The sequence below is a fragment of the Dasypus novemcinctus genome, chromosome 1, assembly GCF_030445035.2.
Source record: "Dasypus novemcinctus isolate mDasNov1 chromosome 1, mDasNov1.1.hap2, whole genome shotgun sequence".
NCBI lineage: Eukaryota > Metazoa > Chordata > Mammalia > Cingulata > Dasypodidae > Dasypus > Dasypus novemcinctus.
Genome location: NC_080673.1, coordinates 107,923,301 through 107,944,650, shown reverse-complemented (window position 1 = coordinate 107,944,650; position 21,350 = coordinate 107,923,301). Strand labels below are relative to the sequence as shown.

Below are 21,350 nucleotides of genomic sequence, written 5' to 3'. Positions count from 1 at the left end.
TAATTAGATTAGATGCAACACCTTCATCATAAACAATAAAATACCATTCTGGGAAGCCCAGTAACACTTCAGCAGGTGCAAAGAGTAGGAAGAGAGATGTTTGTTTCGATGTAGGGGCTTCTAGAGAGAAGTTGTGGTTCCATGGTGTCTGGCTCCCGGCTAGTGCAAGGCGCAAGTGATGTGCTGAGAGCATCTCAGCATCAGACCAAGAGAATGTGAGTAAAACGTCCTCTTGCAATGTGGGATAGGCAGGATTATTTCATGATAATTCAGGAGGTGTTTTATTTTTTTTTTCAAAATTACTTATTATAATACTTATCTGTGTTTTTTGAGTACATAGAGAAATAATAAAATACAGGAAAGTGTGAAGAAAGAGAATAAAAATTGGAGTACTATACCAGCAACAACATATCCCTGAGAAATGTGCTCAGTTGAGTTTGTGTTCAAGTGTGAGATGTTTTGACCCTATCACTCCAGTACATAAAGAAGATTTAAGTCCAAAAAGCAAGAAATAATAGACTGAAATTAAAATGAAATCAGCAGAAAACCTGGGTTAATATTACACTTCACAAAATAAGCTAAAATTTATCTAACTTTTTGAGGTAGTTGTAAGTTTAAATGTTTGAACATGGCATTTGCTCCTATGTCTTACATTTCCTTCTTAGTATAATAAATGTATCAGAAATAGCTTTATGTTTTGAAATATGGTAATATTTATATAGTTTAAGACAAATTATAATACAAGAATTTTAATGTAAAAGTTTGTCTTATTATTTTTTAACTTGACTTCTATATATATATGTTTTCTGAGCAGCTTACAAACTTTTTGAAAAGTTTAAATATTGTCAGTTGGAAATTAAACTCTGCAAGTAACAGGTATTTAACCAATGAAACCTTCTCCCATATTCTCTACAACACAGACATATTGACTATGTGATATCTAGCAGAGAAAGATTAATGCCAGCATTTTCTTTCTAATACATACATTTTGCTGAAAGTTATATAAGTTAATACATGCACCTGAGCTAGATACTTGTCAGTGAGTAGGTCTAACATTTCCTGAAATAGTCACCTCTTAATTATTTTGGAATTTCAGATTAAACTTGTGTTTGGGAGAGATGAAAGGAATTTAGAGACCAGCCCTCTTTTTTCTTATTAGATACAATGATCTGAATATAAGAATTTCTTAACCTTTGTTATCAGGAAATATAATCTTAAATATTTTTTATGCAGGGAAATATCTAGAATGTTATGTCTGTTCTTATAGAGAATTTATTTCTAAAGTTCATTCTGAGAATCACCTATATGTGATAAAAATAAATTTATAAGTATAATAATGTTTGTTGATTAAAAACTTCTGACAAGAATATGCTTTTTAGTTACTTTGTGCTCTATTAATAGAAAAATATCTCTAAGTTATCCATGATTATCAAGACCTATATATGAGGAGGTCTTTGGTCAAGTGGTTATTTCCAAGATTCTTTCTAGCTGTCTGATTTTTTTTCTTCTATTTCTTTTGGCATTATAAATATAGCTCTGGCATTTTAAGCAGTTACAAACCACATATTTGTCAGAGAGGAGACAAGTAGTGACAGGATGCTATTTTGTTATGAATGCACTCCTGATTCTTCTCAGTTCTTGCCTCTCAGAGTGAACCAGACTTCCCAGGGGAGATCTCAGTTTTCTCTCTTTAAGCAGTTGGAGTGACAGCACAGGTAGAAATCTACTGCCCGGAGAGAATGGCTGGGTCTGCTGTTTTCCTGATAGGCATCTGGAAGTGTTCCCTTTCCAAGGCTCGGGCAGTGACTTGAATGTTTACATTGTTAATGCTCTGAGCAGAGGTAATGGCAGATTAAAACATAACCAGTGTGACCAACAGATACAAAAGGCTTATTGATATGGGTCACCTATTCATGACAAAGACAAGGAGGCCGTGGATGAGGCTGCAAGGAATAGGGTTATTGGGGCAAAGAAAAGGTAAATAAGAAAGTAACACTAGCCTTTAAAAAAGTGTTTGGTATGTAAGGAAGAATTCCTGGTCTCACTGATCTCATAAATCAAAAATATAATAAGATGAATAATAAATGTGCAGTTCAGGGTGTATTTACATGGAAAGTGAAATACAATGAGGTTGAGAATTTTAGAAAATTTTATCACTGGAATGAAAAAGTATGCTATATTCACCTACCAACGATAGGGTGTGATCCTGTGGTTAGTTCTGGTTTTAGCTGAGTATGCAGACTTTTCTTTGGATTTATGTGTAAAGTCAGGCTTTTGGCTTTTGTCAGCTCTAAATTGGAAATGCAGTTGAAGCTAATGTTTTCAGCAACAATGTTTGCATGTATATGTCTAATGCTATATTTACACCTATAAATGTATAAAAATATTGTGAATTTTGTTTTCACTAGCTGAAGTATTGTGCCTACCTTGGGTTTATTGTAAACCTTGCATATACCTAAGGAAGGGTAGCGGGTGGGGCAGCGCAGGAAGAAGTTTACTAAGACAATTCATTGTGTAAATGTTAGCCTGCTTAATTTGAAGAACCTAGACATTATTTTCAAATTTTACTAAACAACCTTTCAGACAAAGCATGTGCTAATTATATGTGATTCCTGTCTGTGTTAAAACCTTAACAGCTTTTTGGACACATTACTGTAGTGTTTCAGGTTTCTGAACTCCTTTTTCCCTGACCATTAGCAATGTCTCTGTGTTAATATTATTAATAGAAAATTGTTTGTTTTTAATGTTCTCTCAGTTTTTTCCAGATGTAGCTATTCTCATTAATTTTTGGCAAGTAGTGTAGATCATGGCTAGCTGTTTAAATATATCTGTTTTAGAATGGTGAGTAAATCACAACATTGACCGTCATGAGGTTTGAACAAAAAATTAGTATAAAGCTCTGTGGATATAAGTTAATAGTAAATAATCCAAATATTTCAAAGTGAGATTTACTTTCAATTTTTACGTTCATGTTAATTTCCTGATTTTGATAATTATATTATCATTTTGTAATAAAATATCTTTGTTCTTAAGAAATGCATTCCAAAATGAATACAGGTATGAACATTATGTCTGCAACTTCAAAAGGTCTAAAAATATTGCGTGTGAACATGAATGCATTCAAACATGTAATAAATAAATAGGCACAGACTGAGACAGTAAGAGACTTCTAAAGCAAATGTGAAAAAATGTTAACAATTGGAAATCTGCGTGAAGGGTCAAACACTGGAGTTCTTTATCCTTATAGTTTTTCTGCAAGGCTAAAATTATTTCAAAATAAATAATTAAAACATATATTCACAGTGATGGAGAAAATAAAAACTGTTACAATATTTTAAAAGGATATTTTGACAGTATGTATGAAAAGCCTTAAAATAAATGTTCTTTGAACTAATAGTGCTACTTCTAAGAATGTCGACTAAGGCAATAATTCTCGATTATGTAGAGATGTATGTATACGAGTGGCCATTACAGCATTATTTATTATAGCAAAATTATGGGAGTCTCCTAAATATAGAGCAATAGAAGTTTGGCCCTGGAATTAGGATATATTAATATATAATGCCATGAAGTCTTTAAAAATGATACTGCAGAAAAAAATATTGTTTTGGAAAACTGTTTGCAATATTATGTGAAAACAATTTAGTTGAAAAGCAATATATAGTATAAGGCCTTTTTGTAAAATATTTTGCTCATTGACATTTTTGCCGCAAAGGCATTGTGATGCTTAGGCTAATGTGTCAACTCAGCCAGGTAATGATATCCAATTGTTTGGTCAAGCAAGCACTGGGCTAATTGTAATACAAGGGCATTTCATGGACTTTAATCATCAGTGAGTTGATTGCTTATGTGGCTGATTACATCTATGATCAACTGAGGTTCTTGCCCTCAGCAATGAGTGACATCTCATACAATCAGTTGAAGGCCTTAACAGGAAAAGTGATTTCAGCATTCAGAGAGAGAATTCCCATCTGTACTTCAGACATCCAGCGTCTCCTGGGGAACTTCATCTGATCCCAGGCTTGCAGCCTGCCCTACACAATTATGGACTTGTGCATTGTCATTGTTACGTGAGATAGTTTTTAAAATCTTAATAGTATTAGGTTGGTGCAAAAGGAATTGCAGTTTTGGACCATGATTATTAAATCATTATAACTAGGTTCAAACACTTCGATGTTTTTTTGGCATGAGTTTGGCTTTGGGAAGTGCTTTGAAGCTTGTTCTTGATCCATCCACTGAGCTGGTTGTCACCGGTTATCATATAAAATCCACTTTTCATTGTACGTCACAATCTGATTGAGAAATGGTTCATCATTGTTGCATAGAATAAGAGAAGATGACACTTCAAAACGATCATTTTTTTGATAGCTCATGAGGCACCCACTTATTGAGCTTTTTCACCTTTCCAATTTGCTTCAAATGCCAAATGATCATAGAATGGTTGTGTTGAGTTATTTGACAGCTTCTTGTGTAGTTATAAGAGGGTCAGCTTTGATGATTGCTCTCAATTGGTTGTTGTCATCTTCCGATGGCTGGCCACTATGCTTCTCATCTCCAAGGCTCTTGTATCTTTTACAAAACTTCTTGAACCACCACTGCACTGTACATTCGTTAGCAGTTCCTGACCAAATGCATCATTGATGTTACGAGTTGTCTGCTGCTTTATGACCCATTTTGAACTCAAATAAAATCTCTCGAATTTGCTTTTTTCTAATGTCAATTCCATAGTCTAAAATAAATATAAAATAAACAGCAAGTAATAAGTCATTAGCAAAAAACATTAAGTGAGAAATGCACATTAACATGATACATAACATCATCACATTTATTTAAGAATGTATTCCATTATCAAATGGCAAATTTCAACAATGCAAACTGCAGTTACCTTTGAACCAACCTAATATTTACAGATATCTCCTTTCAGTTCTGTTTCCCTGGAGAACCCTAACTAATACAGCTTGGTACTGGGAGTAGTTCTTGAGAAACAGAATCTTAACAATGGGATTTCTGAATTGGTTCAGGGATTTTGCATTTGGCTCTATACTGTGATTAAATTCAAGGGCACTCTGTTTACAATAATCAGGAGGTCAAGAGGTCGTGATAATCCATGGCATAAGTTGGCAGTAGAGATACCCAAAATATCACTACTGGATACAGCTACTTCCATGCTCATAAGAGGCAAGGCTCTGAATGAGAGTGTTTTTAACACCTTAACAGAGTTTTGTGGAATTAAAAGGTACAATGATGTTGGCTGGCTGTTCCTAAATATTCTGGACACAATTATAAAAGAAAGGGATGAGGTGAAGCCTTCAAATTTGCAACTTAAGTACAGCATGAATGATGTGAAAGTTTCTACCTGTGCCCCAAAAGAAAATCTTGTTTTGTGCAAAGGCATACTTGAAATCTCTGAAAACCAGACTCAGAGTCTCATTGTACAAGTAGCAGGGTTACAATGGAAACTAAAATCTCAGCCTTGCAGGGTGTCTGCTGTTAAAGTGAGGGCCTTGATTGGAAAAAAGTGGAATCCTGAGAATTGGGAAGGAGACATGTGGGTAGATGATGATGGCAGTGGGAGCTTTGAAACCTTAAATTCTTCTGAGACTTTGCCAAATAAACCTGAGTCTGTCCTGAGCAGACAGCCACCAGACCTCCTCCCTACCCAGAGGAGAGGACCACTCAACCTCAAGCCTATAGCACCCAAACCTCAGCTTACCCCAAAGAGTCCAGACCTCCTCCCTGCCCTGAGGAGTCACTTCCAACCTTCACCTGAAGTGATTAATCCATTCTCACCAGATGAAACTTCAAGGGAATGCCCTGAGGTAATTGTCTTACAAGATACTTGTAATGCTTCTCCTTACCCACCCCACCACCCCTCTTTACTTCCAGATCTATAAGTAGACTAAAGTCACAATAGGTCCAAAAGAACTGCATGAGTTTTCTAATTTATATAGACAGAAATCAGGGGAATATGTGTGGGAATGGATATTACAGGAATGGGATAATGGTGGAAGGAATATAAAGTTGGATCAGGGTGAATTTATTGATATGGGTCCACTAAGCAGAGATTCTGAATTCAGTGTTGTAGCTTCAGGGGTTAGAAAGAGCTCTCTAATGGCTGACTGAAACATGGACCGAAAGTCAAGCCTGACTGCTTGAGGTCGAGATGTCAGAATTGCCCTTGTATACTGTAGATGAGGGGATCCAAAGGTTTAAAGAGATAGAACGTTAGAATGGATTTACCATCTAATGCCTGCCCACCCACACCAGGACACAACTTTTGTCAGGATTGTGAGGAATAAATTTGTGAACTAATTCCATCTTCCCTGAGGAGATTGTGGTTGCTCTTCTTTGTAAGTCAGATATAACTTGGAGAACTGCTGTCACAGAATTGGTATCCTTAGACACTATGAGGAGATCCCAGGCCAGCATAAGCCAAGTGGCAGCAGTTAATTGCCAAAGACAAGTTGGGCATGGCTACCACAATGAAAAGCAGACTCAGAGCAGCAAATAGTCTTAAGTCACATACACCTATGACATTGCCTAATAGATCACGGGATACCTAGAAGTGAACTAGATAGGCCGTCTGCTAAATTCCTACTTGATCTGTATAAGCAAAAGAGTTCTAGGTCTAGTGAACAAAAACCTAACTTGATTATAGAAACGGAGTCACAACCCCTTAATCACTTCCCAGATGTGGGACAGTTTATAGACCCAGAGCCCCTTGAATGAGGGGAAGGTTGGTTGCCTTAGGGAAGGAGCCTGACACTGCCAAAAATTTATACTGTTAACCTTCTTCCCAACTTTCCCCAAAGACACCTATGGCCTTTTATCAGAGTAGCTGTCCATTGGAAAAAAGGAAATAATCAGACATTTTGGGGATTATTAGACAACTGGCTCAGAAGTGACATTAATTCTCGGAGACCCAAAACACCACTGTGGTCCACCAGTCAGAGAAGGGGCTTATGGAGGTCAGATGATCAATGGAGTTTTAACTCAGGTCCATGTCACTGTGGGTCCAGTGGGTCCCCTGACCCATTCTATGGTTATTTTCCCAGTTCCAGAATGCATAATTGGAATGCTCCAGCAAGTGGCAGTTTCCCTACATTGGTTCCCTGACTTATGTAATAAGGGCTATTATGGTAGGAAAGGCCAAGTGGAAGCCACTAGACCTGCCCGTACCTAACAAAATAGTGAATCAAATTCAATACCAGATTCCTGGAGAGATTGCAGATATCAGTGCCACCACCAAGGACTTGAAAGATGCAGCATCTGGTGATTCCCACCACATCCCCGTTCATCTCTCCTACTTGGCTTGTGCAGAAAACAGGGTGACAGTGGATTATCATGAACTTAACCAGGTAGTTACTCTAATTGCTGCTGCTGTTCCAGGTGTAGTATCATTGCTTGAGCAAATCAGCACATCCCCTGGTATCTAGTATGCAGCTATTGATCTGGCAAATGCTTTTCTCTCAATTACCATTGTTAAGGACCACGAGAAACAGTTGCTTTCAGCTGGCAAGGCCAGCAAGGCCTACCTCAGGGGTATGTTAACTCTCTCGCACTATGTCATAATATTGTATGCAGGGACCTTGACCATCTCTCTCTCCCACAAGATATCACACTGGTCCGTTACATTGATAATGTCATGCTGATTGGACTTAGTGAGCAAGAAGTAGCAACTACTCTAGACTTAATTGTAAAGCATTTGCATGAGAGATTGGCAAATAAATCCAACAAAAATATAGGGACCTTCCAAATCGGTTACATTTCTAGTTGTTCAGTGGGGTAGGGCATGCTGAGATATCCTTCTAAAGTGAAGGATAAGCTGTTGCATTTGGCCCCTCCTACAGCCAAAAAAGAGGCACAATATTTAGTTGGTCTCTTCAGATTTTGGAGACAACATACTCCTCATTTGGTTGTGGTACTTTGGCCCATTTACCAAGTGTTCAGAAAAGGTGCTATGTTTGAGTAGGTACAGGAACAAGAGGAGGTTCTGGAACAGGTCTAGACTGCTGTCAAGCTGGGCTACTTGGACCATAATATCCAGCAGATCCAATGGGGCTGGAAGTGTCAGTTTCTAATAGAGATGCCATTGGATCCTTTGGCAGGCTACTATAGGAGAATCACAGTGTATACCCTTAGGATTTTAGAGCAATACATTGCCATCCTCTGCAGATAACTACTCTCCTTTTGAGAAACAGTGTTTTGCCTGCTTCTGGACGTTAGTAGAGACTAAATGCTTAACCATGGGCCACCAAGTTACCATGAGACCTGAGTTGCCTGTCATGAGCTGGATATTATCCGACACATTGAACCATAAAGTTGGGCATGCACAACAGTACTCACAATACAGTGAAAGTGATATACATGACACAGGGCTTAAGTGAGTCCTGAAGGCACAAGTAAGTTACATGAGGAAGTAGCCCAAATGCCCATGGTCACCACTCCTGCCACATCACCTTCCTTTTCCCAGCCCACAGCTGTGGCCTCTTGGGGAGCTCACTGAGGAAGAGAAAACTTGGGCCTGGTTTGCCAATGATTCTGTACAATAAGCAGGTACCACCCAATAATGGGCAGTCCCTTCTGGGACATCCCTGAAGGATAGTAGTGAGGGCAAATCCTCCTAATGGGCAGAATTTTGAGTAGTGCACCTGGCTGTTAATTTTGCTCTGAAGGAAAAATGGCCAGAAGTGTGTTTATGCCTGGATTCATGGACTGTTGCGTGTGGTTTGGTTGGAAGGAACATGATTGAAAAACTGATGACAGGTCTATGGAGGAGGTATGTGAATAGACCTTTTTGAGTGGGCAAAAAACATAAAAATATTTGTGTCCCATGTGAATGCTTCCCAGAGGGTGACTTCAGTAGAGAAAGATGTTAATAATCAAGTGGATAAGATGACCCATTCTGTGGATGGCAGTCAACCTCTTTGCCAACCACTCCTGTCATTGCCCAATTAGGTTGTGAACAAAGTGGCCCTGGTAATAGGGATAGAGGTTATGCATGGGCTCAGTAGCACAGACTTCCCCTCACCAAAGCTGACCTGGCTAAAGCCATTGCTGAATACCTACTCTGCCAGTAGCAGAGACCCATCCATATTCAGCCTTCGAAATGGCACTGTTCCTTGAGGTGATAAGCCTGCTACCTATAGGCAGGTTGATTACAATGGATCATTTTCATCATGGACTGTCAGTATTTTGTTCTAACTGGAATAAAAACATACTCTTGAATATGGATTTGCCTTCCGTGCACACAGTGCTTCTTTCAAAACTACCATCCATGTACTTACCAAATGTCTTATCTACCACCATGGTATTCCACACAGCATTGCTTCTGATCAAGGAAGTTACTTCACAGCAAATGATGTGTGGGAATGGGTACATGCTCATGGAATTCACTGGTCTTATCATGTCCCTCATCATTCTAGAGCAGCTGGACTGATGGAACAGTGGAATGGCCTTTTGAAGAATCAATTACGGTGCCACCTAGGTGGCAATACCTTGCAAGACTGGGGCAATGTTCTCCAGGAAGCTGTGTATCCTCGAAGTCAGCGTCCACTCTGTGGTGCTGATTTTTCCATAGGCAAAATTCACGGATCCAGGAATCAACAAATGGAAATAGGAGTGGCACCCCCCGTAGTGATCCATTAGGACAATTTTTGCATCCTGTCCCTGCAGCCTTAAGCTCTACAGGTCTTACATCCAGAAGGAAGAAGACTTCTACTGGGGAACCCAACAATGATTTCATTGAACTGGAAGTTAAGACTGCCACCTGGTCATTTTAGTCTCCTCATGCCCCTGAATTGTACCAGGGCTTGTCTCATACCATGCTTCTCCTCTCAGACTCAGCTGTTCTGCTTTCTTTCCAATTTCAGCTGCAAGCTATCAGGCAAATGGTTCATCTCTCCCCACAGTCTCAGCTGCTTGACCTCTCCTTTCTGTCACATGGCAGAATTCTGATTTTTGGTGTCTCAATTTTTTTTATCAGACCCAACAAGAAAGCAAAGACTCAACTTGTGTCACACCTCACCACAGTAGTCTAATTGAGGAAAGGTCTCACATCCACTGAAATGTACCAGCCTACAAATATAATCTTTCTCTTTTTGGGATTCATAAAATAATTTCAAACTACTACAAAGAGTTTGCCTGGAATAGAGGAGGTCTCCTAGGGCATCTCTTAGTAATACCATGTCCTGTGATTAAAGTCAATGGATGATTGCAACAGCCTAATCCAGACAAGAATAACTGACCCAGAATCTTCAGGAATGAAAGTTTGGGATACCCTACCAGGCAAAGAACCACGACCAGCTGAGGGTAAAAGGAACATGGAATGGGTATTGGAAGAAGATAGTAATTAATATGAACTTTGACCATCTAACCAGTTACAGAAATGAAAACTGTAATAGTCATGGATATTTCTTCCTTGTTTTGTTATGAGTATGTTTGTACATGTACTCTCTCAAGGATATGTGGTTCCCTAAATAAGAAAGGTACTAGAATAACATTGACTGTCTGAGTGTACCTGGTTTTATGACAGGTTTCTTAAAGTGTGTTCTAGAGTCTACCTGCATAAATATCATCTGGGATGATTGTTAAAAACTAAAGTACTTGGAATTAAAAATTTTTTCTGGGGTTGAAGTCAGTACATCTGCATTTGTATTAGGTATCTCCAAGTCATTCTTATTTATATAAAGTTTGAGAAATCGTGCTCTAGATGAGGTGTTCTTAACGAGGGGTCTGTGAGTTTGAACTGAAATTTAAAAGAAAAATGAAACATTATTCTTGTGGGGACATGTTGAGGGTGTAATAATATTTATTAAATAATACACAGTATAGTGTGGACTTATTAAGGCGTTCATGGCTTTTACCTGATTAGCAAAGGAGTTCATGGAACAAAGAAGGTTAAGAACCCCTGCTCAGGTTAATGATTTGTCAAGAACTGGAGTTAAAACAAAATGGGAAGCTTTAATAATTTATTCTATAAAAAGATCACATAATAATTCTTTGACTAGAAGATATACCCATTCATTTAAAATCTGACTCTATTTATGAAAAATTAAACTTCATAATTTTGAAAGACATCTTTGTTTAAAATCATTGACACCATATTTTCTACATATGGAAATATTTGAGGAGTCCCATTCATTTGTATCCATCACAAGATGGCTTTGTGTTTTATGTACGACGGATATAGATTTGTTTTTCAGACAGATTCATGATATAAAGTGCTCCAGAATCCGCTTGAGAAAAGCCTATAAAAACTGGTTTGGAATATGGATGAACTTTCAATTTCTATTTCAGAGACAGTGTTTCATTTACATTTGTTTATATTCCGTGGTTTTATCCTATGTCAGGCCTACTTCATTCCAATAGGAAGAAATGTGTGCCCTCCCTTGGAACAGGTGCCTAGATGAATGACGGTTCATCCTGGTCAAACTTGCTTAATTTGAGTTTATCTTATTTTTCTCATCAAAAACAATGTTAAAAATACCTTTCCCATCTTGCCTGTGGAGCTGAGCAAATACAGTAGGAAAGAGTTGTTTCTTAATTTTTAAGTGAGAATATTCTCTGTATTATGGCTGCCTTTACTTTCTATTTAATTTCAGATTTTGTTGATGGACCTATACACCACAAGGCCTTACTGATATCTGTGACTGTCTGTAGTTTGCTCTTGGTCCTTATCATTTTATTCTGTTACTTCAGGTAAGTTTCTAACAGTTGTAGAATTTTAAGTTTGTATTATCTTTTTTATATTACTAACCCACCTGCTTTTGCCTGATGTCATTTTCATCACAACTTTCACAAATTAGATCTTATATTTTACTGAAAAAATCAGTGGCTCTTGGTAAATATTTGTTCCAGTGAAGTTATAAATATTGCAAACATCAAAACTTCATTGCTAAATTTCATGTTTAGGGAAATTAGGGACATTAGGAACTCAGGGACTGGTTGCTACTGAGTTTTGATTCTGGAAAGAGTAATAACAGCCATACTGAACTTAGCATATTTCTGTTAATTCCTTATTTCCTGCACTAAATTTTTCTTTAGTGTAGAGAGATATTTAAAGATAATTTGTCGGTAAATTATTTAAAGAGCATAAGTTCAGTTATATTGAAGTTAAATTGTTGCTTACAAATGATTTTTGGTCTACCTACTTATTTTCAAGCTTGTGAAATAGCAAGGACCTTTTAAACTCACATATTTTGCCTTTTGTGCAATTTAATTCTCACTTGTGAAAATACCCTGTAATAGCATAGACTAGGTGATTCAAATAAGTTCATTTTTAATTGAAGATGTAATTGAAAAAAGTTTTTAAAGTTTCACTTTATTTAGTGTATCTGTTATTTCTTTTTGTACTACTTTAGATGAGAGAGTTAGCTATACTGCTTTCTGTAAATTAAAAATTTGCATTTTTAATGTATTAAAGACCTTAAAGGAAAAGATGTTAGGGAATTAATGTTGGAGCTATATAAAAACAAACAGAATGGAATCTGCTTGGGCATATGCAGTTGTATAGAGTAGAGAAGAAAATCTGTAGCCTGTTGAGACCAATTAACCACCACATCTGGGAACTCACAGTGCCTTCAACTCCAAGCAGGAGAATCGCATCCATCAACCATGTGGGATCTAAGCCCTTTCTTGATATAGAGGTGGAGTGGACATCACCAACCCAAGGTCCACAGGATGGAGGAATAAAATAATGGATTAGAGTGAACTCACTGGTTCTCTACTATAGAACTCTTGTGACTAGTAATGGAAGAAACTATTGCATTGATGTGGAGAAAGCTACAGTAGTTGCTGAGGGCAGGGAGAGAGGAGAGGAGATGAGATGTGGGGGCATTTTTGGGACATGGAGTTGTCTTAAAAGATATTGCAGGGACAGATGCTGGACATTATAAATCCTGCCATAACCCACTGAATGTACGGGGGGAGAGTGTAAACTACAATGTAAACTATAATCCATGCAGTGCAGCAGTGCTCCAAAATACATTCACCAAATGCAATGAAAGTGCCACAATGATGAAAGAGGTTGTTGATGTGGGAGGAGTGGGGGGAGGGGAGTGGGGTATATGGAGACCTCTTATTTTTTTAATGTAACGTTTTTTGTGATCTATGTACCTTATAAAAAAGACAATGTAATAAAAGTAAAAAGAAAAAAAAACATAGTATAATTTAGTTTTAAAATCGGTTAGAAAAATAATTATGACTTTTATTTTAGAAATCATAAGTTGTTACTGAGAGTAACAAACATCTAAGCATTTGATCTTGTTTCATATTTATGTGCTGTGGTTACTGTTCTATCTGCAATGTTTTATCCCTGTCGTTACATTCCAGTGTCCAAAATTATATTCCTTTATCCATCCTTAGGTATAAAAGACAAGAAACCAGACCTCGGTATAGCATTGGGTTAGAACAGGACGAGACTTACATTCCTCCTGGAGAATCCTTGAGAGATTTAATTGAACAGTCTCAAAGCTCAGGAAGTGGATCAGGCCTCCCTCTGCTGGTATGAGAAGAACATATTTCTATTTCAAAAGAATATCCTTGGAAAGGAAAAGTCAAGACAGGGTGTCTTTTTACTGAAAGAGGGCACTGGACAGGGAAAAAGTTCTATGCAAACAGCTGGAAGTCAGTTCTCAGATTCAGGGCATCCTGATAACATTTTGGCATATGGATGGTTTAATTTTTTTTTTTTTTCAACTGTAAGTGTATAGTTACAATCCAGACCCTCAGACGTTCTGATAAGGAGCAGATTAGAAAACATTAAACATGGAATCATCTTCCTTCTGTTTTCTGTAAGGATTGCATGACTGCACTTTGGCCTGGCTTTTGAAGGGAAAAGTGTTACAAGAAGGATCTGAATACTTCTACAAAGGGAGAAGGTTATGTTATAGCTGCAGGGTTTGTGTTTCAGGAAAGTCTGGGCTTTTGCATTCAGGAAAGGTTCAATGTTCTGAGGGTCAACACTGCCAACCTTGAAAAGACACACATACACACACACACACACACATATATATATATACACACTGAATCTAAGGCACTTGCTTTAATGAGAAAAGCATTTGGTACCTTTATGGACCATGCAAAAAGATTGTTGGAATTTAGGATGAAAACAGTATTTTTAATGAGAAATAAGCATTTTCCTTAATAAACTCTTAAGCTTGATTTTCCTATTTGTCTGTTTTTGACTTTGGATATCTTATTTACACTATTCCTCTGATGACCTTTTATTTAGCGCTAAAAATAGCATTTTTAAGACCAGGCAGAAAACAATTTATGAATGAGTCATTATGACCAAACTGTTACTACTTTAGTTTTTCAAAAAATTGAATTAATTGGCAAAAATTATTTTAAAATTTTCTTGATATTTTATTCTTAGGCTTCATTAATATGTAGCAATTATAGTTCTTGTATTCAAAAATTTTCCTTTTTTTGTTCTGTTTATTTTTTTAAAGAAATGTTCCAATAGTAAAACCCTCTGGTGTTAGTGAATGTGCTCCTGGAATTGAAACAATTTCAGTTCTTCCAGTGGTTCCCCACTTCCAGCTCATCTTTCTCATAAGCTACAGAGTTATCGCTCTGAAAATGTTGGTTTGTTACCTAGGGCTCTTCTTTCTTAGCTTGGCATGCATGATGAGTAATTGCCTGCCCAAGCTGCTTGCCCAACCTCTCCTCCACCTCTGCCCCACTTGCTTCCTGAGGTCTGGCATCACTCTGAAGTAATTGTTTCTTAAATTCAGTATGTTTTCAAAGTCCATGTCTTTCCAAATGAAACCTTTTTATGGAGCTCTCCTCTGACTTATTCCTGAAGGTCTAGTTCACAATTTACTTACATACCAACTTCCCAGTTACTCCAGGCTGAACCAGTCCCTTTGTCTTCTGTCATAACATTTTGCTTATACTACTAAAATAGCAGTTTAAAATAATATAATCTGTGCCTTTATTGGACTGTGACCTCTTTAAGGTTGTAGACTACATTTTACTCACTTTGTATCCCTAGTAGAGTGTTTGATTCATACAAGAGGCTGCTCAGTAATTTGTTTTAAAAATTTTCAGCTCCAAGTTTTAATATCTGTGAAAATGCTATCTTGTTTTTGTAACCTAAATACCAAAAAATAGCGTTTGGGTAACCATTATACACATGGTTAAAAGCACAGATTCTCGAGCCACATTGCGTGGGTTCCAGTCCTGGCCAGGCATTATTCCAAAACTTTAGAGATGTGATCTCATTTCATCCCCATAGCATCCCTATGAGGTAGTACTAGAAATGTATCGCAGTGTTACATTGTTACATATCAGGGAGCATAGGCCCAGACAGGCCAAGTAAATAGTAGGTGGAGAAACCAGAATTACCTCCAGATCTGTGGGATATGAACCACACACCATTAAATAAAACTAAGCAATGCATATGTTAGGGACAGAATGAGAGGGAGGGTTCTCTAAGACCCAGTTCAGTAAAGGAAAAGTCTTAGTATTTCAGATTTAATATCTGATTTTAAGACTTAGTTTTTTTTTTATAATTTTATTTTATTCATTTATTTTCCCCCACCCCCTTGCAGCTTGCTTGTTGTCCGCTGTCTGTGTCCATTCGCTGCGTGTTCTTCTATGTCTGCTTGTCTCCCTTTGTTGTGTCATTTTGCTGTGCCAGCTCTCCACAGGTGTGGGCCATCAGCTCGCTATGGGCACAGGCTAGCTTGCCTTGACAAGGAGGCCCTGGGAACCGAACCCATGTGGTAGACGGGAGCCCAACTGATTGAACCACAGCCGCTTCCCTAAGCCTTACTTTTTAAGATGAAAAAATGCAGAGGTGTGCAGTAGATACTTCATACCTTATTATGTATCTCACCTTAAAAATAATTTATTTCATAAACATAAAGGGAATATTGATGCCTTTTATGTAAGTATGTATATAAATCAATTTACCAAATAACTTTATGTATGTCTGTTAATTTTGGACCTTTTCTTATAAAATTTCCATTTCTTCCTCAAAATAAAGGAATATCAAGGGGTTGTAAGAATTAAGATAGTGTCTGTGCACCTCCCATATATATGTACATATGTGTTATGTTCATATGTGTGTGGTATGTATATATGTAATAAATGACTGGGATAGTAACACATAATATTTTCAATAAATATATATTTATTGAAGTAATGTATGGCTAGTTATATGTGCCCTATTTATTTGGTCTTGTAAAGGAAGAAAAGGTAAAAAATATCTAAATAACTTAAATGTAAGCCTCTTAATAAGAAAATTTTGTGAAAAATCTTTCCCGTATGTGCTATTCATTCAGCCTTATTAAGAAAACTATTTTAAACAGTATATTTATCTGTAGACCTGTGTATGTGTGTGTGTATTGTTAGTTCAGGGACATATTAGAGGGTATAGAGTTCTTTTCATAGCAATAAAAATCACGATTATGTGTTTTCCAGTGACCATATCTGCCCATGACCTTTTTTTTTTTTTTTAAAGATTTCTTGTTTGTTTATTTCTCTCCCTCCCCCCCAGTTGTCTGCTCTCTGTGTCCATTCACTTGTGTGTTCTTCTGTGACCTCTTCTATCCTTGTCAGCGGAACCGGGAATCTCTCTCCCTTTTTGCGTCAGCTCTCTGTGTGTGCAGCACCATTCTTGGGCAGGCTGCACTTTTCTTTTGCGCTGGGCAACTCTCCTTATGTGGCACACTCCTTGCACATGGGGCTCCCCTCTGCGGGAGACACCCCTGTGTGGCAGGGTACTTCTTGCACGCATCAGCGCTGCACATGGGCCAGCTGCACATGGTCCAGCTCCACATGGGTCAAGGAGGCCCAGGGTTTGAACCATGGACCTCCCATGTGGTAGGTAGACACCCTATCCATTGGGCCAAGTCCGCTTTCCTGTCCACGAACTTAAATGTGAGAGACAATAAGCTGACATTTCTAAGATAGAGACAAGTCATTTTAAGTCCTGAAACATTGTTGTACACAGTTTACAAAAATAATTCTTCTCATTTTGAAGTCGTAATTATAGCACTTTATCTTACAGGCATTTTATTTATATAATTAAATTTTCAAAAATTGATATCTAACAATGTAATATAGAATGAAAGTACCTACCAAATGATGAGAAACACTTGCTAAATCTAATAAAAACCCACATAAATCAGTTTATCGTGATTATAAACAATATAATTAACTCTAAAATTATAATTAATTACATTAATATATTAATAATAGTTAATATAATTTTCATGATTTGTTATAGTAGATCTCAAAACAAATGTATTCAACTGTATTTTAAATTTCTGAGTATAATTTAGTAACCCTCTATCATTTAGCTATGTGGTTACTGTTCTATTGAACATTACCAATTCTATCAGTAGTTTCATTAAATTAAAAGAAATATAAAGCAGAAGAATCATATCCATCAACCATGTGGGATCTAAGTCTCCTTTCAATTTAGAGGTGGAATGGACATCACCAGCCCAGGGTCCACAGGATGGAGGAATAAAATATGGATTAGAGCAGATTTACTGGTATTCTACTGTAGAACTATTGTGACTAGTAATGGGAGAAATTGTAGCATTGATGTGGGGAAAGTGGCCATGGTAGTTGCTGAGGGTAGGGAGAGGGAAGAAGAGATGTGATGTCGGGGCATTTTCGGGACTTGGAGTTGTCTTAAATGATATTGCAGGGACAGATGCTGGACATTGTATATCCTACCATAACCCATTGAATATACTGGGGGAGAGTGTAAACTACAATGTAAATTATAATCCATGCAGTGCAGCAGTGCTCCAAAATGTATTCACTAAATGCAATGAACATGCCACAATGAAAAAAAAAACAAAGCCAGAAGGGTGGTTATGTATAAAGAGGAGAACAAAATTAGTATTATTAAAATTTCTAGTAAATTCTTTTAAAAAAAGAATATATATTATCATTAGAGAAAAAGTAGATACAAAACTGTTTATATCAGGAAACATTTTATAGAAGTACATGACCAATGCTTTGCAATAGCTGTACATTAAACGTATTTATTTAATAAATGTGGGATGTTTCCTCTTATCAGTAGGTTAACTACTTCCTTCCTTCTCTCCCTCTCTCTGTCCTCCCTCACTTTCTCACTCTCACAAAGGTTTCCTTTATTTTCTTATGAGCCCTACAATGAATTACAATTTTGTTTTGTTATACCTATTATTTTTTATCCATGGTCAAGTTGTATGGTGGTAGGAATTCATTCAGAATATCTAGTATTCCACCTAGTGGGGAAACGAGAAAGTATACTGTTTATACCAATTACTGTGAACCCATTCAAATTTTTTCCCTATGAAATGATAATAAAATGAAATATTTAATCATTTGAAACAATCTTTTTGGGCATTAAAAAATCCAGAATCAATCTAAAATCTATTTAAAAGACTACAACATAAATGAACAAATAAATTGTCCATCTAAATAAAAACTACTGCCTAAATATACTCTACTTGCAGTAATTGTTTCTTCTTTGGAGAGAAAAAAGAGATTAAACAAATCTGTAGTGCTGTGAATACACTAACAGTGTGTTTTGGGATTTAACAGGTCCAAAGAACTATAGCTAAGCAGATTCAGATGGTGAAACAGATTGGAAAAGGTCGCTATGGGGAAGTTTGGATGGGAAAGTGGCGTGGCGAAAAGGTAGCTGTGAAAGTGTTCTTCACTACAGAGGAAGCCAGCTGGTTCAGAGAAACAGAAATATATCAGACAGTGTTGATGAGGCATGAAAATATTTTGGGTGAGTAAAAATCTGTATAGCAATGTTCAGTGTTTCCTAGCTTTTTCTTCTTTTTTTCAGTTAACATCTGCACATTGAATCATCTGTCTAGATCTGTTATGAAATATATAGAAATTTTCTTCTTGGCTTGCACCCCAGAACATTATAAGCTTCTAATGGGAGACCTCACAGAAGGAATGACTAAGGAAGGTTGGGCTGGGAGTGGGATATTCTAAAATATATTCTCTCCAGAGATAGGAAATGCAAATATAAAAAATTTTAATTTCCTAGGGTTTCTTAGGGATTGATTTGAAGGAATATATTTTTAGTGTAAAAGTTGTGAACAGTTATAGGAATTTCATCTGCAGGATTCATTTATACCTAGGGTTTATATTAAGAATGGACTTATTTTTGTGTCTTCTTAAGTTAAAAATGACCTAGCAGGTCCATTTAAGTGAAAGAAGTGTAATCTAATCATTGGGGTGTATGCCTTAACTCTTTTAAGACCCTGTTTTGTAAACAGTGTCCTACATGTAATTATAATATCATGGAATACTTGCTATTATATTAAAAGTAATTTGAATATCAATTACTAATGAGAGAGGAATCATTTTTCAGATGCAAACTCTATTCATTTACTACTCCCATATTTTAATTGCCTTTGTTTGGTGTTAGTAATTTATTCTGTCAAGTTAAGCATAGTCAGAAAATTGCACAAGATGCTAAGGAAAAGATACTTGTCTCACAGAATGACCTTCAAGAACATGAATTATTCTTGTACCTCCAAACCTTTTTTCTTTTTTCATTTTAGGGTTCATTGCTGCAGATATAAAAGGGACAGGGTCCTGGACCCAACTGTACCTAATTACAGACTATCATGAAAATGGTTCCCTCTATGATTATTTGAAGTCCACCACCCTAGATACAAAATCAATGCTGAAGTTGGCCTATACTTCTGTCAGTGGCTTATGTCATTTACACACCGAGATCTTCAGTACTCAGGGTAAACCAGCAATTGCCCATCGAGATCTGAAAAGTAAGAACATCCTGGTAAAGAAAAATGGAACATGCTGTATTGCTGACCTGGGCCTGGCTGTTAAATTTATTAGGTGAGTATCAAGGTGAACAACTACACTTTTTATGATTCTTTTCTATCATTTTTATAGCGTGTACATTTTTTAGTTCAATGCTTCTAGGATATTTAATAGCTGGAGAATTTTATTAATTTTAACTTTGCTTGGCAGAAAAAAAGAAACATTTTATTTGCAATACAGACTGGGGTCAGAGCTGTATTTTCTGTGTTGTCAGTGACCTGGTTTAGACAGTTTTCACTTTGGGTTTGCAGTTGTCATTCAGTTTTATAGAAAAGAGATAGCTAGTGCCTGGTAATATGTGGTCAGAATTCTGCATAATATTTTTAAGTTGGAAGAGGGCTCATGAATGATCTACATATTAAGTGTAGAAAAGATAGCTTGCATAGGTGTTAAATGAGAATTATTGGGCACTAATAAGCAAAATGCAACAGCACTATGATTCTGTGGCCATGGACCATGGCATGAAACTGGTTGTCAGATGTTGGAGTCTTCAGGTTTGGAGTTATCGCAGTAGTTTCTGCAGATGGGGGAGTGAAATGCCTAGGAGTTGGGGCTGTATTCCTCACTCCCACTTTAACCAGAGCTGCATCACTTTTACCTACCAGATGATTTAACTGGAAGAAATGGGTTCTCTGCATTAAACAAGAAAACACAAAAAATGAGTTTTAAAACCATCATTATGGAGGGATGATCATCAAACAACTGCCTTTTTAAAAACTCAATTTAGACTTACCCCTGATTGAAGGGCACAAAGGAAAAGCTATGGAAATGAAAACTTTTGGAAAATAAAGTTCATGAGAAAGGACAGAAGGACTCGTAGTTTCAAACCAGAAGTGAAGGCTGAGTTGTGATTTAATATTGGGCCCAAATATGTGAAGGTCTTCTCCACTTAGAGGATGGCAAACTGCAGTTCTTTAAGAACAAAGTGAGGAGAAATGATTTGACCCATAGATTTAAATTAGAAATATGAATCCGTTGCCAATAAAAATTATTAAATCTTTTCTCCCTTCTAGATTCTTCCTTCAGACCTACAACATTTTCAAGTCTCCCCCCAAAAATAAAAATTCCCATGATGCTTCTCAAGTTACTAGCTTCTCTCTTACCTTTGCGGCTGAATTTCTTCAGTTCCAAAGAATAATCTGCTTCCATAATTTAGTAATTCTTTTTTTTTTTAATTCATTTTTTTAAAAATAGTACATTCAAAAAATATGAAGTCCCATTCAACCCCACCGCCCCAACCCCCCACTCCCCCCACAGCAACACTCTCTCCCATCATCATGACACATCCATTGCATTTAGTAAGTACATCTCTGGGTATCACTGCACCTCATGGTCAATGGTCCACATCATAGCCCATAATTTAGTAATTCTTAATGTCTTATAATTCAACAACTGCTCCATCCTCTCCTGAGGCAGCTTTATTCAGAGTATACCACTGATGTTTATCATCAAAGGCCTTTTCTTCATTTTCAGCCCACTATACATAGCACTGAACCCCTTCCTTTAATGTTGGAGTAGCTGTGGGTTTT

The 21,350-nt window shown here is 37.0% G+C and overlaps 1 protein-coding gene across 10 annotated transcripts in view; it reads left to right on the top strand.

Moving 5' to 3' along the window:
* BMPR1B (bone morphogenetic protein receptor type 1B) overlaps positions 1-21,350 on the top strand; it is a 437,941-nt gene that overhangs the window by 398,208 nt on the left and 18,383 nt on the right. For all 10 annotated transcript variants that reach the window (XM_023582890.3, XM_023582891.3, XM_023582892.3 and 7 more), the window contains 4 exons: positions 11,604-11,700; positions 13,366-13,504; positions 18,556-18,748; positions 19,539-19,836. In XM_023582890.3, the coding sequence (XP_023438658.1) occupies positions 11,604-11,700; positions 13,366-13,504; positions 18,556-18,748; positions 19,539-19,836 (727 nt within the window). The remainder of the gene's footprint in view (positions 1-11,603; positions 11,701-13,365; positions 13,505-18,555; positions 18,749-19,538; positions 19,837-21,350) is intronic.